The 25,594-nt window shown below is 38.1% G+C and overlaps 2 protein-coding genes across 3 annotated transcripts in view; one reads left to right on the forward strand and one right to left on the reverse strand.

Annotated features, from left to right (window-relative positions):
• LOC115632518 overlaps positions 1 to 23,067 on the reverse strand; it is a 99,727-nt gene extending 76,660 nt beyond the window's left edge. For both annotated transcript variants that reach the window (XM_030529713.1, XM_030529711.1), the window contains exon 1: positions 22,734 to 23,067. The gene's annotated coding sequence lies outside the window, so the exon portion shown is untranslated. The remainder of the gene's footprint in view (positions 1 to 22,733) is intronic.
• A 299-nt stretch (positions 23,068 to 23,366) lies between these two features.
• LOC115632856 (islet cell autoantigen 1) lies at positions 23,367 to 25,164 on the forward strand. Its single transcript, XM_030530116.1, has 2 exons — positions 23,367 to 24,241; positions 24,302 to 25,164. Exons 1-2 carry the CDS (start codon positions 23,417 to 23,419, stop codon positions 24,761 to 24,763), a joined length of 1,287 nt encoding a protein of 428 aa, XP_030385976.1. The 5' UTR covers positions 23,367 to 23,416; the 3' UTR covers positions 24,764 to 25,164.
• The last annotated feature ends 430 nt before the right edge of the window (positions 25,165 to 25,594 follow it).

Here is a 25,594-nt window from a genome sequence, read left to right on the forward strand (position 1 = left end):
TTGCCTTTACCTTTGCCTTTGGCTTTGGCTTTATCTGCAGCTTTAGTTGCTCTCGCTATGTAGTTGTTGCTTTTGCAGCCGTCGGCGCAGACTCTTGTAGTGTTGTAGAGTTGTAGACTCATATTGCTCGCAATTAAAGCGAATGAATCAGGTCGAGTGCTGACCTTAATCGCAACTTGCGCGTAATTACTCGCATACATATACATATATACTATATGTATATATGTATATATTTGTGAAGTTTGTGGAGTTACCTTCGGCAGAGACATAATTAAACTTTGAATAATAGCAAATCATGGCAACAACATTTCCCCAACAACCACATATGTATGTATGTACGAATATGTATCTGCAATATCTTAATATGTATGTATGTATGTACAGATGTGCGTAACTTTCTGCTGGCGAATGTGTAAAAGGCTCAGAGAGCACGCATACTATCTCTTGGCCCTGAATATGTTGCTGGAGGCAATTGTTTTTGTTGTTCGAGCTTTTGTTTGTTTTTGCAAACTATTATTGCGTATTCATTGTAGATTTATTGCCAAATCATTGCATTTAATTGTTAAAATGATATGTGGACACCGGGTGTCTACCAAAAAATTTCGAAATATATTTTCTTACGTTTTGTTAGAGCCGGTATATTTCCAGATTATTATAAAAAGACAGCCCCTCTCCCTGGAAAATATGTATATTTAACGTTTCTATTTTAAACCAGGATTTGAAGTCTTCTAGTAACATTGAGATCTAAATGACTCTTTATCCCGTTACAAGATATGTTTTTTTAACCGTTCTTCGATGTTGGTTGGTTTTCAGCAACGTTTGAAAAAGTGTTTCGATTTATCTGCCAGTTATATCATAATATCTACAGATGAATATCTTGGAGGTCTGTTTGATCTCAAATTGAATTTTAATCTTCACATCTCCACTATCGTCAACAAAGCTAAGGGTGTTCTTGGACTTATGAAACGATGGTCCAGTTCTCTAGTACGGCAAGTGCTATAAATTGCATCAGGATCGCATTAAGTCGGTCCACAATTTATTCTTTTTGCTCTTCGAGGTCTAAACTGGGATCCTAATCTCCAATTACCATCCTACTCCTGTAGACTTCTCCTTATTAACCTGCCTTCTTTAGGTCGTATTAATTTTTGTGTACCTTCAAGGTTTATTTTTAAACTGATTTATAAACACTCTAACAAACATCTTAAACAAATTATGCCACAGAAATTGATGAAACCGGTGCTAGGAATGGTTACCAAAGTAGAATTCTTCATAGGCATTCTAAAAATACCATAGATTGCCGATGGGATTAAGGAAGAAAGAAGTGCACCCTGTATGGAGACAAGTTTTGTGCGTAAGTCTGCCACAACCATTATTTGCGTTGTTTTGCGTGTGTGGCTCTGCACCGCAAAAACAAAGAGAGATGAGCTCCCAATGGACAACCAATGATATATGGCTTGCAGCAGCCTGCTGCCGCAGGCCATAAACTAATGGCCAAGCTCGGGGTGGTCAGCACATGCATGCATTTAACCCTTGTAGCTCTTGAGACTGCAAATTTTATCGTCAGTGCGCATCAAAAATATAAATAAATTTGCGATTGTGTGTGGTTTCTTGTGTTTGTTTCGCTGGCGGCTTTCGAACGCTTTTGAATGCAAGAGCGGAAGTGCCTGGGCAGCCAAACACGCAAATATCAAAACGAATGCGAATGCGAAGGCGACGCTCACTGAACTCAATTGAACCCCCTTGAGCCAAATGTCCAAAAGTCAGAGCAAAGACCCGACCGCGACACGAACCCAAACCTCGCCAAACCCCGCCAAACCAAACCAATCCAAAGCTAAGAGCTAAAGCCGCTCTGAAATGAAATTAAAATTTTTATCATTTGGCTAATTTTTGCTGCATGCAAAACAAAAGCAGCCAAGCGACTATGAAATACTTCTCCCACCCATACCAAGGGTCTGGGCCCAGGGGGCGGCTCCCAAAAACTTTCGACACGCAACCGCCACGCGAAGCCAAAGTGCAAGAAAACTCACAAAACCTGCTGCCACAACGAAATTTGAACACACTGGCGGGCTTTTTTTTCTTAAACAATCATTTTCAAGACAATGTGAAGAAAACAAACATGAGTTATCCACTTGAAATCTCTCGGATCCCATTGTAGATTTTAAGCAAACAATAATTAATTAGACTTCTGCTGAAATTAATCATCCCTCTTCAATCCGAATCAGAATCTTGAAATAGGAGAGACAAGCTTTCTCTTAATTAATTTTTATTTCATATTTGCGAAATGATGCATAGGATATAGCAATAATAATAATTCTCTTCATAAATTCGTTGACCCCAGTGATACCTTTCTTTTCCAATACTTGGGAAAGCACACAAAAACAAACTGAAATAAAAACTCACCTGGATACGTTTATATAATACAGCAATATTAACAATACTTTTCAAAAGATTATTCTTATACGTGTTAAATTGAGGTACATGATATGTAAAATTACAGATTCGGAGTCTTCAAGAAAAGCTGATTAACTATTTAAAGATAAGTGACAACTACTCAAAAATAAAAGCTTTTCTTTCAAATTTTAAATTTTAGTTTGATCTTCAGAGTATTCAGAAAAAGCTGATTAGTGTTTAACTGCTTAAAGATAACCTATAACTGATAACATATCAAGTTTGGTGTTACAACAATACAAATTACAATTACAACAATTAGAAAATAACAATTTATTCGTTTAAAGATAACAGGTTTTCGAATCACATCAACAATATCAATGGCCAGTCTTTGTAATTTATAGTTTCGTTCTTTCTTTAAATTGAAATATTTATATTAGCTGTACTGTATAGCCTAACATTCTAAGACTAGAGAATCCATAGCATCGAGGGAAGGCGGATTTTTCATAGAAATTTTGAGCCTGTTTTCCTAGACTACTCCTTCATTGTAAAGAGTTATTTGATTTCGAATTTCAGCATCCTAACTTTTACCGTTTGAGCTGTACGTTGACCACAAAGCAGTCAGTCGGCCTGGACAAATTGTAGATATGTAGATGGATTTACTTATAAAGGCCTTCTAAGTACAATACATTCCATTGTACTTGTACATATCAATACTTAGTTTTGGAGTTCTAGTAACAGGCACTTGCCTAACTAATCTTTTTTGTTTAACTTTTAAAGGCCTTCTAAGTATTGTAAACACAATCTCGAAACTAGAATGCTCTTGATAGTCAATTGGTTATATAGATATCGTTGAATCATCGATCGATTATAGCTCTACAAACAAAATCTTCAAATCGTAGTGCTCTTAATAGTTTGGTAGAGTATGAAAAACAGAAAGCCAGGCGAGCGAAATGTCGCTCTGCGATAAATTTTGACGCCATTGTCGAAAAATGGGAAATGTGATGGCAGTGGATATTACGAGCTGCCATACGAATAAAGGACCTTAAAGCAGACAGACAGACAGACAGGCAGACAGCCAGTTGGGGCTGTCCCTCTATTTAGCTGAAAGGTAAAGCTGCGACTTCAAGTTCACACCAAACTCGCTTTTGTTGTCGTTGGCTGTGGCCAGTTACAACAATAACGACAACAGCAATGCCATTTGCCGCAGTCTAGACAAAAAAAAAAAAAAAAAAAATTTCAAAAAGTTAAACTGCAACCAAAACTGAAACGAGCCTGTCTGAGAATTGAAATAGCGCTGGTTCATAATGGAGGAGCAGGAGCAGCCCTAGCTGCCAAAAAGGACATTAAATCATGTCCTAGCATAGCATAACAAACAGACTGACTAGAGAGGGGGAGCTGCAGGGCTGCGGACGCGGTGGTTGGCAGACAAAGCTGCCACTATTTTGTTTGAGTGCATGCGGCATGCACACACACTCGTACATATATGCCTGTTTGTTTCTACATTTGTGTGTGTTGCGGCAAATAATAGTAATTTGGCTAATTCAAAAATTGCAGTGCTAGTGTTGGCATTGTTATTGTTGTTGTTGCTTGTGTGGCCGCCGCCGCTTCTAGCCGTGAACTTGAAAATATTGTTTGCTGTACGTTCGCTTTTTGTTTTTTTTTTTTTTGTGGTCGGCTTAACACTTTTGGCAAACAAAGTGAAAATTAACTGTTACCTGCTGTTGTTGTAATAGAAAATGGGTGTGTGTGTGTTTGTGAGTGTGTCTGCTGATATGCAGGCGTGTCCATTGGGGCGTATGAGTAATAAACACACGCAAAACTGGGCGTTGCACAAAACAAGTCTCTGTCCATTCATAAATTGTTGTTTTTAATGTACGGCCGCACTTAACTATGGCATGATTATGGCCAAAACACAAACATAAACACAAACAAACAAGCAAACAATGAATTGGCTCCAAAGGTAAACAAAGGAAACTTCTTTTTTTTATTATCGAATTGAGAGAGCATTGTGCGCCATCCACTTAATGACTACATTTGCATAAATATCTCAAACACAAATATGCCACTCACAAATTACAAACTTCAAATTACGAATTGCGAATTGTGTAATTGTGGGCATTGGAAAATATGCATATATGTAGTATGCATATGATTTTACAATGCCGAACAGTCGCATAGTTACAGTTGAGATAGAAGCAACAAATATTTCTGGCTTAAAAGAAAACAAAAGTCCTTTTGCAAGCATTTGAAAACAAATACAAATAAAAACCAAGCGCTAACTGCTGCAGAACATTTATTGTTTTAAAGTTTCTAATCAGTGCAAAGGATATGCCAAAGGGATCCGACTAAGCATTTTATCAACTCACAATAAATTCCCCAATTCTTGTCTAGTATTAAGCTTTATCTCTTATATATTATTTTGAAAATCATCATTTCTTACATTAGTTCTAATATTATTTGAATAATAAATAAAATTACATTTAAATTCTAACCAATATAAGGATTGCTGCAAGATTCTCAAAATAGTTATTCAAAAAGTCAATGAATTTGAAAAGAAAGGCTGCCGATAATATCAGGAAAGAAACAGCACTGATTTGATTAAAGAGTACCTAATTATATGCATGTATCTAGATGGTTGATTGGCATTGTATAATGACCGGCGATCTACTTAGTGGTATACTTAGAGACGCGGAAATGTTGCTGCCCCACAGACAGGCGGGCAGCAATTGACTTATTATGCAATTAGCATAAATTGAAGCACAGACACTTGAGCAGACAAGAAATAACAAAATAAAGTAAAATGTATTTGGAATGCCAAAGGCAAATGGCAAACAATATACATATATATAGCACTTGACTTGAAGCAAAGCATCCTCAGCATCTTCATCGTCTTCATCGTCTTCATCATCTTCAGCTTCAGCAAATCTTCATGGCTTCATCTCTTCGTGTCTTCATCGCTACTGTGTGTGGCTCCCTAATTGCTCAATAGGCATCCACACACAAATACTGCTCCTCTCTCTGCCCCCCAAGGTAAGTCAATAATAACATTATAATGAAAATAGCAATGACGATAAGTAGCAGCAGCGGGCAACCGGCAAAGTTTTGCGACATTGTTCCATCTGCTTTGGCAACGATTTTTGTTTGCATTTCAAGCGCAACATTTTTGTCACTCTTAGCACTAAAAAAATAACAACAACATTCTGCTGTTGAATTATAAATATTTGCGCTTGCAACATCAGCGTAGAATTGCACGCAAATAAAATGCTGGCAAGCACAAAAATATTGGCCAAGACCTACGAGTACTCGTACTCGAACTCTCATGTTGCAATGCATAAGCCACGAAGTACGCTTATTGACATAAGACAATGCTTGAACTTTGCAGCAACAACAATAACAATAAAGTTTCGAGCCCACAACAATAAAAATCATATCAAATCGACGTGAAGCAAGCGCTTCATCATCTCCATCAGCAGCAACTGCATCATCTGCTGCTTCTTGCCACATCAGCGATTGGAGTCAAAGTCCAACCAGCAGCAGCACCAGCAGCAGCATCAACCAACTGGAGAGCTATAAATAGGCAGACAACTATACAGCAACAACTGAAAGCAATCTGGCTTAATCATGTGAGAAAAGTTGGCAGATTCTGATTCTACTCGCAAAAGAACGCCAACAACAACGAAACTTGCAACGGCAACGAAATCGAGTTTCTGCCACATGCGGCCGCCTGTTCTTCTGTTTGTTCTTCATTTGTTTTGTTGTTGTTTTTTCATTCTTTCCTTCTTTTATTTCTTCCATTCTGGCCAGGCCCGTTCCATGACTCAACTGACTAGCTAGAAGCAACAACATCAGCCTCAAATGGTGCTGCCTTTTGTTGCAAGCATGGCGTGTGGCGACAACGAACTGCCTATGTAACTGGCCACTGGCCTCAGCTCCACTGCACTCCACTCCACTCCACTCCAGTGCACTCCAAAACTTCGCAGCTTCTCAGCTCCATGGATTGACTCAGAGCTGGGAGAGGAAACGTTATTTCCTGGAAATGTGCTGCACTTACTTCCAATATATGCGTGTGTGTGTCTGTGTATGTGTGCGACTTTTCGAGCTTTTGGAAACTACTTTCCGCACTTAAAAATCAGCAGAAGTTTTTAGATTAATGCACATACAGTAAACCCTACCTAAGTGGAGTCCGAATTTGTATACCCTGTACCCGTAGGGTAGAAAGGGTATATTAGGTTTGTGCAAAGTGTGTAACAGGCAGAAGGAAGCACCTCCAACCCTTAAAGTATATATATTCTTGATCAGCATGACGGGAGAAATCGATCTGGACCCGTCTGTCTGTCTGTCTGTCTGGATGAACGCAAGGATCTCAGAAACTATAAAAGCTGGAACAATCAAAGTTGGTATTCAGATTCTCCTAGGTCCGAGAAAGGACGAGTTCATTTTATTTCTTGGAATTTCGCCCCCCCCCCCCCCCCCCCCCTTTCCACGCTACAGAATTTCGTCAATACCGTCCACATTTCAAAAGTAAAATAAACTTTTCAAAAGTAAATAAACTAACAGAAATGCCAATGCCTCATCAGAAGTTGGAGATATAGGATCCTTTGTTAAAAGCTTCTTCTTTATTTGGCTAGCATTGCCTTCCGCTGTTTCGCGAAGCGTATGAGAAATATTACTACATTTGGCTTTTTACAGACACTACAGAATGAGCTGTGGAGTAATTGCAGTTTTGATTTTGTGAATATTTTTTTTGGGGGGGGAATATTTGCTGATCCTTCTCACTAATGTCTTTAACCATTTGTGATAACATCCAATTCTGTATCGTGACTTTGTTTTTAATCTTTCTGTCCTCTATTGTATTTTATAGAACGTTGCCTACGCCACAAAAATTTTAAATTTGTTTTGTAAGTATTTGCTCATGTTTCTTTTTCGGCAGGCTGAAACAACAGATGTTTATCGGCCATTTCAGGGAGTTCTTGTTGCGCACGACCAAACTTGTCTAAAAAATCTCTATTCTATGGATTTGCACAAAATCGGGCAACAAAAAAATTAGATTATCGTTTAGAATGCATGTTAATGAACAATGTTGTATTAGTAGCTACAACAATCCACATTTTGAGGTAAAGTGCGCCTAAAACAGCAAACACACAGCACACACTCCAAGACAATTATAGTATATGCATGTTTTACTTTAATTGTTTAAAACAAATATTCTTTTTTTGGTGAAGCCAATAAAGTTAGAGAGCATTTAGACACAATCAAAACCACATGTTCAGTAAAATAAATAACCGAAGGGTTTTGCAAAACTTTCAACATCTTACTTTTCTACTAATGCGTCAGCTCTTTGGATCTTTTGGCCAATTTATATTTAGGGGTTTGTTCTAAGTTCCAAAAACTTTGGAATTATAGACCTAAAAATCCGAGTTGGCGTCTGCACAAATCAAAAGTAAAACCAATCGGATGTAAACACGTAAAGGTTTTAAATAGAAATGGTCGTACTTTTTCCCACTTGTGAGGTGCGCCTCGAAACCACCAAAAAGAACCATAAAATCTCAGCTTTCTAACTTCAGTGGTGTGGATACTTTAACCAAGTTTCAATCATTATTACGTCTATTTATTGTTTGTAATTACTTTTGAGCATCGAGCTCACTTTGTTTGCAACACTTTTATGCTGACAAATGAAAACATTAAACTTAGAATTAAGAATTCATATTCTTGTATATATAAGGTAGATTGAATAATCAATACTTTTTGAATGCAAATCAAATGTCATAATTGACTACAACCCTTTAAGTTGATCAATTTAGTATTCCTTGATTTCATTCATGATAAAGTCATACTAATAAAATTTAAAAAAAAATTAAAGAAGTAATTGATCAGATTATTAAATTAGAATATTTTATAATTATAATTATTGGTAAAATTAAAGCATTGGAGAGTTTTATTTGTCAAGACCAGCTAGGTATTCAGCTTCTTTCCAAAATACAATTGACATAGTTGCCGGGGGATTGGGAGAGTCTGCTTGGCAACTTTGTTGATCAATGTGTGCTCAGCCGTTTCCGAAATCCAGGCGTTCATTAAGAATGTATATGTAAATAATTCCTTCTTTATAAAACCTTTCCTAACCTTCTTCTAGACTAACAAACCATTTCACCCTTTGGTTGTAAGGGCATTTAGGCCCCATTCGGTTAATAAATATGATTGTTATGTTATGTTCGATTAAAGCTAGAACCATTCAGGGAATATTTAATATTTTCTTAAGTATTCTTATTTGAAATATTGATCTGTGGTCGGATAGAAGTGGACATCCGGTTTTATATTGTTTATGAGGCTCTAGTCAATTATTTGTCGACAATCTTGAAATAGCAGTCAGTTCGCATCCAACAACATTGTATGGAAAAATTAATATTTTTTTATATAGTTTATGCGTGCTGTGTTTAGGCAATTTTCACTGTAGTGGAAAATCGTGAGGATGTAGAAAACTGAGTCAGTGGCAAGGCGAGGCGGCGCAGCACGTGAATGCCCATGAATCACATGTGAGCGGAAATTTGTGTGAGAATGAAAGCGAAACAAGCACAAACAAGCATATACATGCATGTGTACATACAAACGAGTAATACATATGTATGTAGATACATATATGTATATAAGTAGCTGGAGGGCAACTAACACATTGTCCAAGGCACTTGCCTCAGCTAATTAAGCGCCTCGCATCAATTGTTGTTGTAAATGCCGTTGTTATTTTTCGCTGTTGTTGTTGCTGCCGCTGCTGCAGTTTTTGTTGCTGTTGCTGGGCGCCACACACACACACACACACGACGCCAACAACAATGAAAAATCTCGGGCTTCCTGCATCAGCCCAATAAGAAAGACGCGAAGCGAAGAAAAAAGATCAAAACTTGTTCATCTTTTTTTCTCAACTTTGAACGGCTAACGAGCAAGTGTCCAACAACAACAACAACAACAACAATGACGACAGGTAACAAGTAGCAAGTGCAAGTGTAACAACAACAACAACAATTTCTACAACAACAGCTGATGGCGGGCGGTGGGTGTAGGCCGAGACAATAAACAAATAAATTACACGAAACCGGACGACGAAACAGGCAGACAGACAGACAGACAGACAGCTAGGGCAAGCCGTCTGCTAGGGACTGCCGTAGTTTTCCAGAAGAAGAAAAATGTGCACCAACAACAACAACAGCAACTACTTCGCCAAGATAATCATAATGAAGCGGCACGAAAAGTGCAACAGTGGCATCCTCATTAAAAACAAAATCCGCAGTCGATCCGGAAAGTGAAAGTCATGCTGGTGTGTTCGCGAATCCTCTCCAGCCAAGCCGCCAAAGTAATTGCCAGCCAGTGGGGTCGTCAACGGGTTAATTAAAGCAACGCACTCCTCATTTCAGACAGTCTGTCGTCGAGCCGGCAATATCTCAATAGGCATGCAAATATTTGAATCACACACACAACACACACATTTCACATTTCATTTGAAAAACCGCAAAGCCACAAGACGCGCATCCGTGAGATACCTTTGAAATGTCTAGCCAATAGTCTCAATGCTCGGCAATACTCTTCGAGTAAGTACGTCTGCAGCTAAAACTGTAAACAGCCGAGTCTTAGCTGCAAACTGAAAACTTCAGCTATTCATTTGCACATTTTGTATCGGTTTTGATTGCGCGCATTTCACTTTACAGCATCTTCCGCATAAACAAATCGAATACTTATTGAGGCTGACTCCTAGAGATGCACAATTCGCGTGAGCGTAAGCGTGATCGTGAAGTTATAATAGTTCCCCGCTTATATGATATATCATGTGATCTCAAAAAGATCTGCAGCTTTCTTAGTATTTATGTGATCTTCGATATAGTGTATGTTTATTATAACAACGTGATCCCAAATATGAAATAAGAACTCAGACCTCTTGAGAGCGAACCAGCACATGATAGAGAACACCCCTTGAAATTCCAAGGCTTTGGATTGGATATGGTATTCTAATAGAGAACAATCTAATTTGAACAAGTTTCTCAGTTTCTAAGCGAGGGATTGTTTCTGGCTATTACTATAACTAAATCGAACATTTTCTTGCTCGCTTTTTCCGATATAATACAATTTTTGGTCAGGAGTTAATCTCGGAAATATGCCCCTAGGAGTTCGTAAGATAATGAGCTCTCTTTTATTGACTTAACAGATGATATTATTGTTGAATGCTGCCTTCCTGTTTGCGATTCATAAGCTGTTATCTACTACGATTCACAAGGTGTTATATACATCGTCTTTCTAGAGAAAACATGCAGACCTCCTGAAAACATATTTTTCAGACGGGCTAAAAAAGGAATTGGAGAATCGCTGCGTCAAGTGTATTGAGCTAAAAGGAGACTATGTTGAGAGATAAATAGCTACTTTTCGAAAATGTTCATTTTTCTTTTGTAGACTTAGCGAGACTTATCGGACCACCCCGTACGTAGACAAGGAGCCCTAAATGTGATGTTTTTGCTACAAGAGGAGATCTAATACTCGTGACTCACGTGGCAACAGCATTTGTCATCTCTACTAGCAACAACAACAAATCGCAATCGCTGGTGACGATGGTTGCTGGGAAAGTATAGAAAGCTGCCTTATAACTCAACTGAGTGGCAAGCTGGCTGGCTGGCCGGCACAGTTGGTGGCAGGGGGGCAGGGGCAGGCAGCTTAATAAGTTCGCTGAATGAAATTCAATAAATTTGCAGGCTGCTGCCACTGTTCGATGTTTACTGTTCACTGTTCAGTGTTCAGTGCTCGCGATGTGCATCTGTGGCTGCCACTTAACGTTGATAGCTATATTTAAGTCAGCAAATGCTTTGTGGGTCACTTCAATTGTGGCAGCAACAATGTTGAACGGAACAGAAGGAGCGCATGGGGGGCAGCGAGGTGGCCATTTGGCCAGGTGCGCAATGCCGCATTCAATTTGCATGTGGGCTGAAAACGCCTGGGCCTGAGACTGGACCGTTGTTGGATCATTTCCAGCACATATCGGTGGGCAGCTGAACATGTTGGCAATTGGGTCGACAGTTCTAGCTGCCGTTCTAGACGCAAAAAGCCCACGGGCTGCGGCACTGACACGCTTGCAACTTCCGCCAGCAAACGCAACAACAACAACAACAACAGCAGCAACAGCAACTAGAACTCTAGGCAGCACTTAAAGTTAAGCAATAAATGCAAAATAGCAAATCAAATTGAAAATTTAATCAGCCACACTCGCAAACTTGGCCAACTTGCCAGCCAGCTGTGAACCTCCAATGCTAAAGAGACAATGCAAAATGAATTGCCACTTGGCCTCACTCAGCGCTGCCGTTGGCTTAGTCTCCCACAGTGGGCCGTAATTGAATTTAATCTATACAAAATGTATGCATCGGCTTTTACATTTTTAAGTGCCGGTTCCGGTTCTTAAACTGAAGCTTTGGAAACAAGAACTTTAAAGTTGCATCTCAAACAAAATATTGGCTTTCAGAGCTGTATAAGTAGATTCAGAAAGTAACATTTTATACCCTGTACCCAAAGGGTAAAAGGGTATATTAGTTTTGGGCGAGTGTACACGGAAAAGGCGTGGCAGACTCCAGAAAGTATATATATTCTTGATCAGGATGACAAGCCTAGTCGATATAGCCATGTCTGTCCGTCTGTCTGTATGAACGCAAGGATCTCAGAAAGTACAGGGTGCGCCATCTTTTATGTCGGTATGTAAATATTGAATAACTTTGTCATTAGTGAACCGACTGACTTGAGTAGACCAGTATTGAAAACCTCAGTTCAAGAAATTGTACAGAACCAAATTAAATAAAAATATGTCATACTTGAAAATCGGTTGTTTATTTTCATTTTCATATTCAATGTTTACATACCGACATAAAAGATGGCGCGCCCTGTATAAGAGCTAGAATAACCAAACTTGGTATCTAGATTCTGTCCGTCTGTCTATCCGCCTGTCTGTATGAACGCAAGGATCTCAGAAAGTATAAGAGCTAGAATAACCAAACTTGGTATCTAGCTTCTCCTAAGCCCGACTCCCCCACTTTCTATTTTCTATAACTCCCGTAATCTTTGGAATTTGGATTTAAAATTTGGTAGTCACGATTCTGATGGAAATTTATTATATGCATGTGTTGAATATTTTATATTTAATTTAATTAATTAATTTAATTAATAATTTTTATTTAATTTTCATTTTTTGTAGAGAGTACAGGGTATTTTACTGTCGGGCTTGCTCGACTGCAGCGTTCTATCTTGTTAGCATTCATTTAGTTAGTTACTTCATCTGATTGACCAACTAAGATAAAGTCCCACAACGCCTGAATAATTTCCACAATTGTTATCTTTACACTTTTCTGGCAAAGCTTAAAGTACAGCATTAAATCAAAATCTCTCCCTTTGGAGATTAAATTCGTATATTCATTCTATATTATAGTATAGGTCGTTTCTCTATTATAGGCCAAAGATTAAAGATTTACAAACAAAAAAATGAATTTTTCGTCAAATGTGCCTTTTGTATTGAACTTTTATTTAATTTTATTTTTAATTTGGTTATTTAAATTAGTTAAATTTTTTTTAATTACTAATAAATCAAAAGAAATTGTTTTCTTCTTTTACCAAAAAAAAAAATGTTATTTTTGTGGGAGTGGGTACAGGGTAGAGTATTTAAAAGTTGAGCCTAGCATTCCTTTCTAGTTTTCTAAACTTCGACTTAATTCAGTAACTATTAGTGCTAAGTTAAGTTTGGCAAATAGATGTGCAAATTATTTGTCTGTTCATGATCGAAATGAAGCGGCTATTGTTTGCGAATTGGGTCTAAATTTGAAAACCACTGTGCCTTTGCTGCGAATGCCGTTCATTGGGCGATGTGTGTGGGTTTGACAGTTAACCCTACGACTCAATAAACTTATTGACAGCCTGACGGGCCGACCAAGAAACCGAGCGACCGACCTACCAACCAGAGATTGAGATTGTGCCAAGCAAGCTGACAACGGCAATTGTGCAATATATTTCTATATATCCATGTATTGTATGAATGTGTGTGTGTGTGTGTGTGTGTGTGTGTAGAATCTGAGCAAGTGTCGCCAGCCGACGGCTGTTGGTTGCCGCTTGTTGGTTGTTGGTCTGTAAATTAAGACGGCAAGCTTGCAGCTGCTGGCCAGGCCTAGAAGACGCATAGACGCAAAGACGAAAGACCTTGCCGAACGGTAAATGTAGTAACTTATAGTACTTACTATACATGCGTATGTATGCAGGTTTGTTCATGTGTGTGGGTCTTAAACTGGCAGCTGCTTAGCATGGCAACTCGACGGTCAGTTAAATATAATACACACATGTTGTTGTTGCTGTTATTGTTGTTGTTGCTGTAACTACATTGACATGCTCTGAATAGTGCGACATAACAACCAGACAGACACTCCGACTGCACGTGTTACACTATACTATATGGAGCAGGGTATAATGGATCTCATGCCAAAAATCTGGGCTACTTGGTAAAACTGCTCAACATTTTTTCCTCAAATTGCAAATCTTCTATTCGTAACAAAATTTTAAGATATTTGCACCCAAAGCCTAGCACTGATCTGCGATGCCGTAACATCGATGTCAAATTTTTAGAAAAACATTTATCCATTCTGAATATTGGTAATCAACTAAAAGCTGAAATTTGTACACAAATGTAGTGTAAGTAGACACTAAGAAGCGGTGTTGAATAATTTGATCCACAAATGGGGTTCAATTTTAAATCAAATATGTTTGATGAAATTGAAAATGCATTTACACAAAATTAACAAAACATTTCAACTAAATTTAAAATAATAATCAGCATTTATGACCAAACATTGAAATTGCGGTTGAATTAAACGAAAATGTTAGGAATTAACAATCAGAAGAGTTAGTCGCCAATCACTTACAGGGATTACCTAACTTATTCGTTAAATTGTACATCAATCAATATTTATTTCATAAACAAACATAGCTGTCGATGTAAAAGAAAAACCAATGCTGACCTTAAGATAGAAATGTCTTACATCCATTCCGTATATACATCGATAATTGATCGAATATATTTAAAAAAAAAAATAAATTGTAGGAATGGGTGATAGTAGGAACACCCCTAATCACTAACAATAATTAAGTAGTGACCGAATAGCGAAGTAGTAATAAGTAATCGATAATCGATAATAACGAATGACAGGGAAGTAAGAGGTTAATTGATATTGACCAGCCAAAGTAGGAGGACGCTGAGTGAAATTTGAATTAAACGGATTTTGTAAAAGATTGTTATTTGCAATAAACATAAGTAACATCGTTAATTTAAATAAACGGAATTAATCCAACAAATTATTAACTTTTTTTAACAAAAAAAAAATGATTTCAAATGGGACCACACGGGAATCATCAGCTTTCAATTACAAAAAGAATCATCAAAATCGGCTTACACAGTCAAAAGTTCTGAGCTAACAATCAAAAATAGAGTCGATTTGAGAACGTCCTCCTTTGTAGAACCTAGCCAAACTCTCATTAAAGTTGCCTTGAAGTACATCCTTTCCAATAGAAAAAGAATCATCGAAATCGGTTAGCGTGATATAAAGTTATTGGTTCATTTGTCTTGTACATACTTAATACAAATTGAAGACTACAAATTGAAATAAATTTAAATAGGACCATTCGGGAAGCACCAGCTTTCAAATGGTACAAGAATCATCGAAAACGGTTTACCCAGTCGAGTGTACCGAGGTAACAAACATAAAAAAAAATTAAAAAAAAAAACAGACGAATTGATAACCTCCTCCTTTTTTGAAGTCGGTTAAAATATGGTATATAATAAACTACTCTGCGTAAGGATTGACATTGTCTTATGATTCTATGAATTTGGAATATAGATTTAAGAAAAAAGTAATTTGATTGAAAATTTGAACATGATATATACAAGTAGTATGCGGCAGTACTGAATAATTGTTAATTACAGGTAGGACAGAATGTATGCACACTCGTAGAGTATTTAAGAATTCGTGCTATTGCGAGTTTCGGTTTCCACTTGTTAGCACAACTATTGTAATTGTTATTGTTGTTGCCACTTGCTGCACTTTGCTGCTATGTTGCAACCGCTTTACAGCTCCGTGTGACCCAAAGAAGGCAACATTTGGCATTTTGATTTATTGGTTTATTTTCGTTGTTATATTTTTTTTATTTTGTTGCCTGTTGGCTATGAATTCAACCTGCGGCTAACAAACGCAATGAGTTTTTCTATTTCTGCATTTAAATTAATTTCGTTTGCCGATTTTTCCCACAATTTGCAAACAATAATGAAATTGCGCGCCATTGTTTAATTTAATTCAGCAACAAAAAATAAATAAATAAAACAAAAACAAAAACAAAAACCAAACCAAATGCCACAAGTGGTTGCTGTTATTTGTTGGTCTTTCTTTCGAACTGGCCAGCCGGCCAGCCGGCAGACCGGCCGGTTGGTGACAACGACCGATAACAGCAGCAACGAAAGACATGGAAATATATGGCAAAAAAATTCAAAAACAACAACAAGAAATTGACTTGAAAAGGCAGCCAATTAAGGCCAATTTTGTTGCAACAACGCCGCGCGCGACACAAAAAATAATCAGTGGAAAAGCAGCAACAACAACAACAGCAAGCAAACATGCAAATGAGAGCAGCCAAGCACAGCCAGCCACCGACCAAAAGTAACTCGATACAACAAATTTAACAACAACAACAACAACAAGAGCAAAAATTATGCATACGAGTGTCTGTCGAGGTACACTGGTCGGCACAATTATTTTGACGAGAAGAAAATCATACATTTTTGTCAATAACTGGTTATTGGTTTAAGATATCAAAGGAAACTTTTTTTCTCAATTCCATATTGGTATTACAAACTTAAAAATAATTCAAAGGATATATTTTTATAAGAACTTTTAAAATTATAAATCAAGGTAATTTTCATGGGTTGGCATAAGTATTTTGACAATGGATATTAACAAAAAAAACAAAGCTTAATACTAAACAAAACATAAGAAATTGATGGTAGATTAATAAAATGTATACCCGCCTTTGGCTTCGATAACTTTTTGAAGACGTCTTGGAACTGAGTCCACTAAATTTTGAAGGACCTCTAATGGTATCTCTTTCCAAAGAGAAGTGACCTCGGAAATAGTTTCTTCTTCGGTTTTATGCAAAGACGCATTTCTTTTACGTTTTACAAGAGACCACACATTCTCAATAACGTTTAAGTCCGGACTTTGTGGTGGCCAATCCAGAGTAGTAACACCAACATCGCTTAAAAATGCTCTTATCATTTTGCTTTTGTGGCATGGGGCGTTATCCTGTTGCAGGATAAATGATTCTCCAATCAGCCTGTCACCGGAAGGGAATGCGTTTTCGTTAAGGGTACTCAAATATTGTTGCTGGTTCATTGAGCCGGTGATGGGAACGAAATCACCTAACCCATTGTACGCAATGCATCCCCAGAACATGACTGAGCCTCCGCCATGGCTCACTTTTTGACATACGGGGATATTTTTTTGTCTTTGAAACTGTTTTGATGAATTATATTCAAAGGAGCTTTCATCTGTCCATAGAACGCTTCTCCAAAACTCTTTTGGCTTATGCAGATGCTCCTTTGCAAAAGCCAATCTTTTGAGCTTGTTCACCTTTGATATGTAAGGTATGTCCTTCGCTTTGTATGTCTTAAAATCTTCTTCTTTTAGGCGTCGCCGAACAGTACGCTCACTGATTGGAGTCTTGGTCGACTTATTCCATTGATCTGCAGCAGCTTGCGGCTTTAAATGAATATTTTTTTTAAATTCCCGCAATAGGACTCGATCTTCAATGGGTGTTGTTTTGCGGTTAGCACCTGATCTAGGCAAGTTTTTGACGTCATTGTGGGTCTTATATTTGTTAATTTGATAGTGGACTGTTTGCCGCGACAAATTATATTCATTTGCAATGTCTTTTGGTGCTACGCCGGCATTAAACTTCGCCACTATTGAGGCTCTAACAACATAACTTAATTCTGTCTTTTTTACCATTGTATCGATTACTTTTGAATCAAATTTTAATGAAAATAATGTAAAAAGGTCAACAAAAATTGTTACACCAAAGTTATTTTAGTATCACTTGATAAAACGTACGCGAAAACGGCGACAAAGATTTGGTCAAAATACTTATGCCGTGCCTGAATCCGCAGTCAACTCACATTGTCATTTGTAGAAAAAAGGTGTGAAGAGTAATAGACAAAATATTTTGCCTACATATTGTTGTTGCTATGAACTCAATATCCCGTATGAAAATTGTACCGTTATTCCTTGAAACTAAAAGCAACCAGCACCGATAGTCGTGAGTACAGTTCGTCAAAATAATTGTGCCGACCAGTGTATTTGTAAGATTTTCCCATTCCGTTGTTGTTGTTTCAAGTCTGTTTTTTTTTTTTTTTTTTTTTGTAATATTATTTTAATGTAATGCACGCGTATGTGGTTGTTGTTCTTATTGTTGTTGTTGTTGTTGATGCTGTAGCCACTTTGTGGCTGTGAGAAAAATGTTGTTGCTTTTTATTATTTTCCTTCTTCATTTGTTTTTAAGAGCTTGCAGTTGAAACTCCATCTACAAGGAAGCTCGGCTTAGAAAGAAAAAACCGATCTTAGGCGAACATTTAAATGCTTAATTTCTTTCCTACAGTTTTACAACTAAAATAAACTTTGTCGTACCAATCAGCTATATGATATAGTGAGCTGATTTTGACGAAACTGCAGACTATGGCGAGATACCGTACAGAAATTATAAATACCAGAATAGAAACAAAAACTTATCCTACTAAGTTAGAGTGAGTTACCCACCGATTGTTCCAATGGCAGCTATGTATATGACATAGTAAACCAATTTTATTAAAACTTTAGAGGAATTTGTTAAACGCTGACAAAAAAATGATGCATATACTTGTATGTATACAGTGAAAACTCTCTTGGGCAGACACCTTCGGCAAACTTAAATACTTAATGCATCGAAAAAAGGTTCTAGAATAAGTGTCCTTCTAGGAGAGATGTCCTGATACACTGGTCGGCACAATTATTTTGACGAACTGTACTCACGACTATCGGTGCTGGTTGCTTTTAGTTTCAAGGAATAACGGTACAATTTTCATACGGGATATTGAGTTCATAGCAACAACAATATGTAGGCAAAATATTTTGTCTATTACTCTTCACACCTTTTTTCTACAAATGACAATGTGAGTTGACTGCGGATTCAGGCACGGCATAAGTATTTTGACCAAATCTTTGTCGCCGTTTTCGCGTACGTTTTATCAAGTGATACTAAAATAACTTTGGTGTAACAATTTTTGTTGACCTTTTTACATTATTTTCATTAAAATTTGATTCAAAAGTAATCGATACAATGGTAAAAAAGACAGAATTAAGTTATGTTGTTAGAGCCTCAATAGTGGCGAAGTTTAATGCCGGCGTAGCACCAAAAGACATTGCAAATGAATATAATTTGTCGCGGCAAACAGTCCACTATCAAATTAACAAATATAAGACCCACAATGACGTCAAAAACTTGCCTAGATCAGGTGCTAACCGCAAAACAACACCCATTGAAGATCGAGTCCTATTGCGGGAATTTAAAAAAAATATTCATTTAAAGCCGCAAGCTGCTGCAGATCAATGGAATAAGTCGACCAAGACTCCAATCAGTGAGCGTACTGTTCGGCGACGCCTAAAAGAAGAAGATTTTAAGACATACAAAGCGAAGGACATACCTTACATATCAAAGGTGAACAAGCTCAAAAGATTGGCTTTTGCAAAGGAGCATCTGCATAAGCCAAAAGAGTTTTGGAGAAGCGTTCTATGGACAGATGAAAGCTCCTTTGAATATAATTCATCAAAACAGTTTCAAAGACAAAAAAATATCCCCGTATGTCAAAAAGTGAGCCATGGCGGAGGCTCAGTCATGTTCTGGGGATGCATTGCGTACAATGGGTTAGGTGATTTCGTTCCCATCACCGGCTCAATGAACCAGCAACAATATTTGAGTACCCTTAACGAAAACGCATTCCCTTCCGGTGACAGGCTGATTGGAGAATCATTTATCCTGCAACAGGATAACGCCCCATGCCACAAAAGCAAAATGATAAGAGCATTTTTAAGCGATGTTGGTGTTACTACTCTGGATTGGCCACCACAAAGTCCGGACTTAAACGTTATTGAGAATGTGTGGTCTCTTGTAAAACGTAAAAGAAATGCGTCTTTGCATAAAACCGAAGAAGAAACTATTTCCGAGGTCACTTCTCTTTGGAAAGAGATACCATTAGAGGTCCTTCAAAATTTAGTGGACTCAGTTCCAAGACGTCTTCAAAAAGTTATCGAAGCCAAAGGCGGGTATACATTTTATTAATCTACCATCAATTTCTTATGTTTTGTTTAGTATTAAGCTTTGTTTTTTTTGTTAATATCCATTGTCAAAATACTTATGCCAACCCATGAAAATTACCTTGATTTATAATTTTAAAAGTTCTTATAAAAATATATCCTTTGAATTATTTTTAAGTTTGTAATACCAATATGGAATTGAGAAAAAAAGTTTCCTTTGATATCTTAAACCAATAACCAGTTATTGACAAAAATGTATGATTTTCTTCTCGTCAAAATAATTGTGCCGACCAGTGTAAAAGAGGGATGTCCTGCTTAGGAGAGTTATCACTGTTCTTTATTATAAGCTTCCTCTGCGTATGGAAAAGTTATGTTTCCGTATTATTTCACTCACATTTTTAACAAATTTCATTTTTGCAGTTAAGACCTCTTTTTACTTAAAAATATTTTAAAGTCTACTTGTATTTTTCAGTTGAGACTTGTTAGCAATTTTTACAAATTTCTTTAAAGCCACTACATTACTAATTTCTTTAAGAACCTTTCCACCATAATTTGAAATTGTTTGTGTGTTTGGAATGATACGTCAAGAAGTACCCTGGATCGCTATACTAAAGATTAAATTTCGAAATGAACGACAAATTGTTATAATGGTGGGACCATAAACGAGCCCTCAACATGATTGAAAGTTTTAACTGTATGTTGAGGATACGTTGTACATATACGCGTATATAACTTTTTATAACTTAAAAATTGATCAAAAACAAGGGGGCAGGTAGAATTTAAATTGAAGAGCGTGTGTGAGAAAAGCGTCGACACAGTTTTCCATTTCAATGTTGTTTGTATATACGAGTACATAAATATATGAAAGCCGAACTTATTGCACGCTTGTTAACAACAACAGCAACAACAATGGGCATACGACAACAGCAACAACAACAACAAGTGTGTCAATAAGCAAGCGACAAAGCAAAGTGCAAGACAAGTGTAAGTCAAAGTTGCAGTTGTTGCTGTTGCTGCAGTCTCAGTGAAATCTTTAAATGTGTGCGCGTTTTCAAAACAATAAATAAATATTAAATGCCAACGCACGCGTGCAGCAAAGCTTTTGAAAAAGCTAAACAGCTAAACATAAATGTTTAAACATACTAATGGATGGGAGTGTGTGTGCGCCGCATGTGTGTGAGGTGTGTGTGCCGCTTTGATGCTGACAAGACCAACACTAAGCCAAGGCACACTGGTTCCACACTATACGAAAAAGGATCAAAAAAATCTCGATAGAGCGGACAACCAATTCATTCTCATTATAGGCTTTTATCACATCTTTGTTTATTTTCATGATAGGTTTCCGATATCTTAGAAACATATATTTTCGTTACAATATCGTAACATTTATAGCTTATGGCCATACCATATAAGAAGGTATGAGTGCTTTCTTTTAAAAAGTAAAAAAAAAAAAAATAAATTTATTCGAATCTTTCGAATAAATAAACCAATATTCCCGTTTTTCTTGGAACACGATTTCAAGACCTTGGGAATGGTTTCTAGTCCTATCCCACAAATGGCTTGCTCGATTACCGATTATCGATCGCATAGTCCCTAGCTGTTAAGGTTTAGGAGTTAAAGTTGCTTATACAGGCGGACGAACGAAGAAATTTGTCTATAACTGTTCGTACCTATACCTTAAGGTTCACATTCTACCCACTTGTATAACATAAATTTTAAGCCTACGCTTTCTAGTATATCGTTCAATGTTTGGGTCTCGGGTGTAATGAGAATAAATGAAAAGAAAAATGAAACGTAACTTTGACAAACAAATGTGAGGAATTTATTAAGAAAACCTTATAAAAGTAAATTATATTTCCCAAAAACGGGGGTTTGCGGTATTTCGGACATTGGCTAACGGATCGAGGTTATACTGTAGTGGTGCAATATAATGTTATACCTCTTTGTATGCATGTACATACATCGATTTATTCTTGGATTATAACATTCCAATGCCGGCACACATTATTAATGAAAATATGTGAAAAAATCATTCTTATAGCTGGATTTTGTATTGTTAGTCTTTGCATTTAAAAACAATGGTGCTGCTGAGCCTAAGATAGTCAGAGATACTTTAAATGCATAACTGCAATCGGTGAAGTAGATAGCACCAGGAAAAGAGAAGAAAAATCAAGGTAAGTACTTAAATACTTATAGCAAGTGCGAAACCTTATTGTTCCTTATAAATGCTTTCAAATGCTAGGCAAAGACACTCCAATGACGTTTTCCAAGCCCTGGTAGGGAAACGCTAAGAAAATGAAAAAAACTAAAGTCAAATGAAAAACATCTCATTTATGCTCTATCTTTACACCATATATACATATATAGTATTTCAAAAATTATATATTTATTTGTCTAAACTATTATATTTCTTCACTGATTCTATTAAACATTAATCAATTTAATTGGTTCTGAAACAGTGTGCAACATTTACGAGCGGCGACCTTAAAGTTGGGCAGATTTGGTGGCAAAGGCCTCGCGTTGCGCTCATTAACTTGCAAGGGGGCCCAACAGCAACAGCAACAACAACACAATAACAACATCAACAAAATTGCCCAGCATGACCTTTTTTTGTTCATATTCTCTTGGCTTAAAAATCTAATTGGAATCGCGGCTCAAGCGGTTCAAGCTGAAGTGTCTCTGTGCTGCTGTTGTTGTTGCTTTCAATGGAACTGAAAATGATCAGCACTGTTGTTGTAAACAGGTGCCGATTGGCCCACCAATGAGGGGGGTGGGGGGTGCTGAAAAGAAGCAAAAACCTTTTGTCACACACACACGCACGCCCACGCATGCAATGCACACATGAAATACTAGTTGTTGTTGTGTTTGTTGCACAACCCGTTGTACTTGTTGTTCACTTTCTTCATGCAGCATCCTCGGCTTGTATGGAAAAGCAAAAAAAAGTGCATCTCTTACCTGACAAATTAGCGGCGAATGGTGGGTATATGGCCACAAATGTGTGTCGCTTTCAATTGCTATTGCAATTCCAGTTGGCATCGGGAGTTGAACTTAAGACAAACAGACACTGCACACGCACACAGGCACACACAGAACCGCACGCACTTGCACAAATATTTGTCCAGATAGTAACAAAATTCACAGCTGGGCACTTTTACTCATGTGTGTTATAATTGTTGCTGTTGCTGTTGTTGTTGCAAAATGTTTGTAGTAATATATTCTGGCCATTAAATGCACGCAAAAACCGGTGCAGCTATAGTTGAACTGAACGAGAGCGTTGTTTTCGGAACAGAACAGCCGCGCGCAGCAACCACACACCTCCCAATTGGAAAATGGACTGAAGCCGTTGATTTTGCTGCAGCAGCTGCTCTTTTATCTGTGCAGTTGGCAAGGCGCTGCCAGATCGTCGAAATCAAAATGCCCACGTTACTGCTGTCATACGAAGTGTAAACATTGTGCTGTTTGCGCACATGGGGCAGCATTGGGTGTTAAAAATATCCCCTACAAATTTCCCTGTCATAATGGCTGTCAACTGCAACCCGACTTGAAGTTTCAGTTTCGCGTTTGCGCACTCAAACCAAAAGTAAATTAGCAATTTTTTCACTGCTATCAGCAACAAGACTTTGACACAATACGAAAATATGCTTAAATCAGAGGTGCAGCATCAGTTTTGGATTACGAAGAAGGTGGTGCAGCGGAAACTTGGCAGCAAAGAGGACAAACACATCATATCATCCGATGCCGAGCTGGATGCCAAAATCGAGGTGTTCAAATCGATAGCGGAGACCAGCAGTGAGTTAAGCAAAATCATCGACCAGTTCCAGGAGCGCCTATGCATATTGTCGCAGGAGGAGTGTGTTTTCGGTCGCTTCCTTAAGGAGGCGGGCAAGCGGAGCAAAACGACAGGTCAGAGCATCACGAATGTAGGCAAGGCCATGTCCTTTGCAGGACAGCAGCGCATGTGTGTGCGCGTGCCACTCCTGCGACTGCAGCATGAGGTCGATGTCTATCGCTGCCAGGCCGTGAAGGACACCGAAGGCACACTGCAGGCCATGGAGAAGGAGCGCACAGAGTACCGTGCTGCCCTATCCTGGATGAAGTCGGCCAGTGCTGAGCTGGATCCAGACACGGGCAAGGGATTGGATAAGTTTCGCACCGCGCAGACGCATGTACGCGCTGCCAAACAGAATTTCGACAGCTACTCCTTGGACTCCATACAGAAGATCGATTTGTTGGCCGCAGCACGCTGCAACATGTATTCGCACGCCCTCGTTGCCTACATAAATGAGCTGAACACCTTCGCCCAAAAGGCTGCGTCCACGTTTCAAACCATCTCTAACTCGTTGGTTGTCAAACCCAAATACGATTTCTGTGTACTAAAGGAGCTGTCACAGAACGAGGAGCCCGCCACAGAGGACACAGCGCCAATTGAGACCATCGACAAGGATCAATGCTTATTCTTCGCGGTAAGTACAAGCCCTAAAGTTAAACGCTTACACTCTTCTAAGCCATCTCTGCACTTTCAGGATGAGTTTCAGGATAAGCCCGATCCCTCCACGGATGAAGCGCCTGCTGCAGCGCCTGTTCCAGTTGCCGCTGCCCCCACCTTGGGCGACAACGAATCCTTGCTCATTGAGTTGTCCAAACAATTAGAGGACAACACGCTCATCGATGCGCCGTTGCTCGATGAGGAACCTTTGGCTGACGGCGCCAACAGCAACAGCAACTTCTGGGCACGCATGTTCAGCCCAGGATCACAGCCTTTACAGCAACAGCTACCACCAATTCCGACCAGCAACACACAGCAACCGGAAGCTGCCGCTACCGTTGCCCCCACAAAGCCCAGCAACAGCAACCAATCAAAGTGCCAGCCAACCAGCAGCAACAACCCATGGCTAGAACTATTTGCTGATCTCGATCCGTTGGCCAATCCACAGGCTTTCGATTTAAAGATGAGCGGCGGACGCAGCGTGGCCGAACAGACATAAAACCAGTTTCATTCCAAGCCCATACAAGCACGATTTCTTGCCGGAATTATAAAATTCTGCAAAATTGGATGCAAAAAATATTGTAATATATTTAGGAACTATGGGTTTCATTTCATTCTTAAAAATTCGCATTTAAGAGAACCAATTTTTTCTCCATTTCCCTATGTCCTTTCGCTCAATAGAGCCACAACGTAGGCATCTTCGATCTACGTTCTCAAAGTAATGCTTGATGTCAATTTATTCTTACACTCCTAAATTGTAAAGCCCCTTCAACGAACTGAGTAACAGCCAACTCAGCTTTGTATTTTAATCCTTACTGAATAATAATCAGGCAGCGCTTTTTAAGTTGAATTCGATCCACATGCTCCTGACATATTACCATTTTATATGTGGTTCAAAAATTGCCCTTTACTTATAATATTGTAATATATTCTAAACTTGTGGTGTGGTGCGAAATTTGTATTAATTCTAAATGTGAAGAAATATTTTCTAAATGTCAAATCGAGCCCGAATTTTACTGAGAGAGTCGTAATATTTTAGAAACTTTGATTCGATTTTAATCAAATATTTTGTTTAGCAGCTGTTTTTAAACATCTACTTCTTGGCGAATGACCAACTTCTATAATTCTTAAGAGGTGGTTCTAGAACTAGCTTAACTTAGAAGCTATTAGTTCGATGCCAATTCTTCAACTTTTAAACAAATATGAATTTTTGGCAACAACCATTCGGGTCTTCACGAAATTCTGATTAAATGCTTAAATATTAACCAAAGGAATTAATGAATAAAGAGATGTATATAGATTCTGCAGAATATCCTTAAGAATTGGCCAT

This window comes from Scaptodrosophila lebanonensis, unplaced genomic scaffold, assembly GCF_003285725.1.
Source record: "Scaptodrosophila lebanonensis strain 11010-0011.00,11010-0021.00 unplaced genomic scaffold, SlebRS2 tig00001415-arrow-pilon, whole genome shotgun sequence".
Taxonomy (NCBI): domain Eukaryota; kingdom Metazoa; phylum Arthropoda; class Insecta; order Diptera; family Drosophilidae; genus Scaptodrosophila; species Scaptodrosophila lebanonensis.

What these genes read in the sequence shown, in the direction of transcription:
- LOC115632856 (XM_030530116.1), top strand. Translation starts at nt 23,417, where the DNA reads ATGCTTAAATCAGAGGTGCAGCATCAGTTTTGGATTACGAAGAAGGTG. An exon ending in ATCAATGCTTATTCTTCGCG is followed by an intron (nt 24,242 to 24,301) that starts GTAAGTACAAGC and finishes CTGCACTTTCAG; the next exon opens with GATGAGTTTCAGGATAAGCC.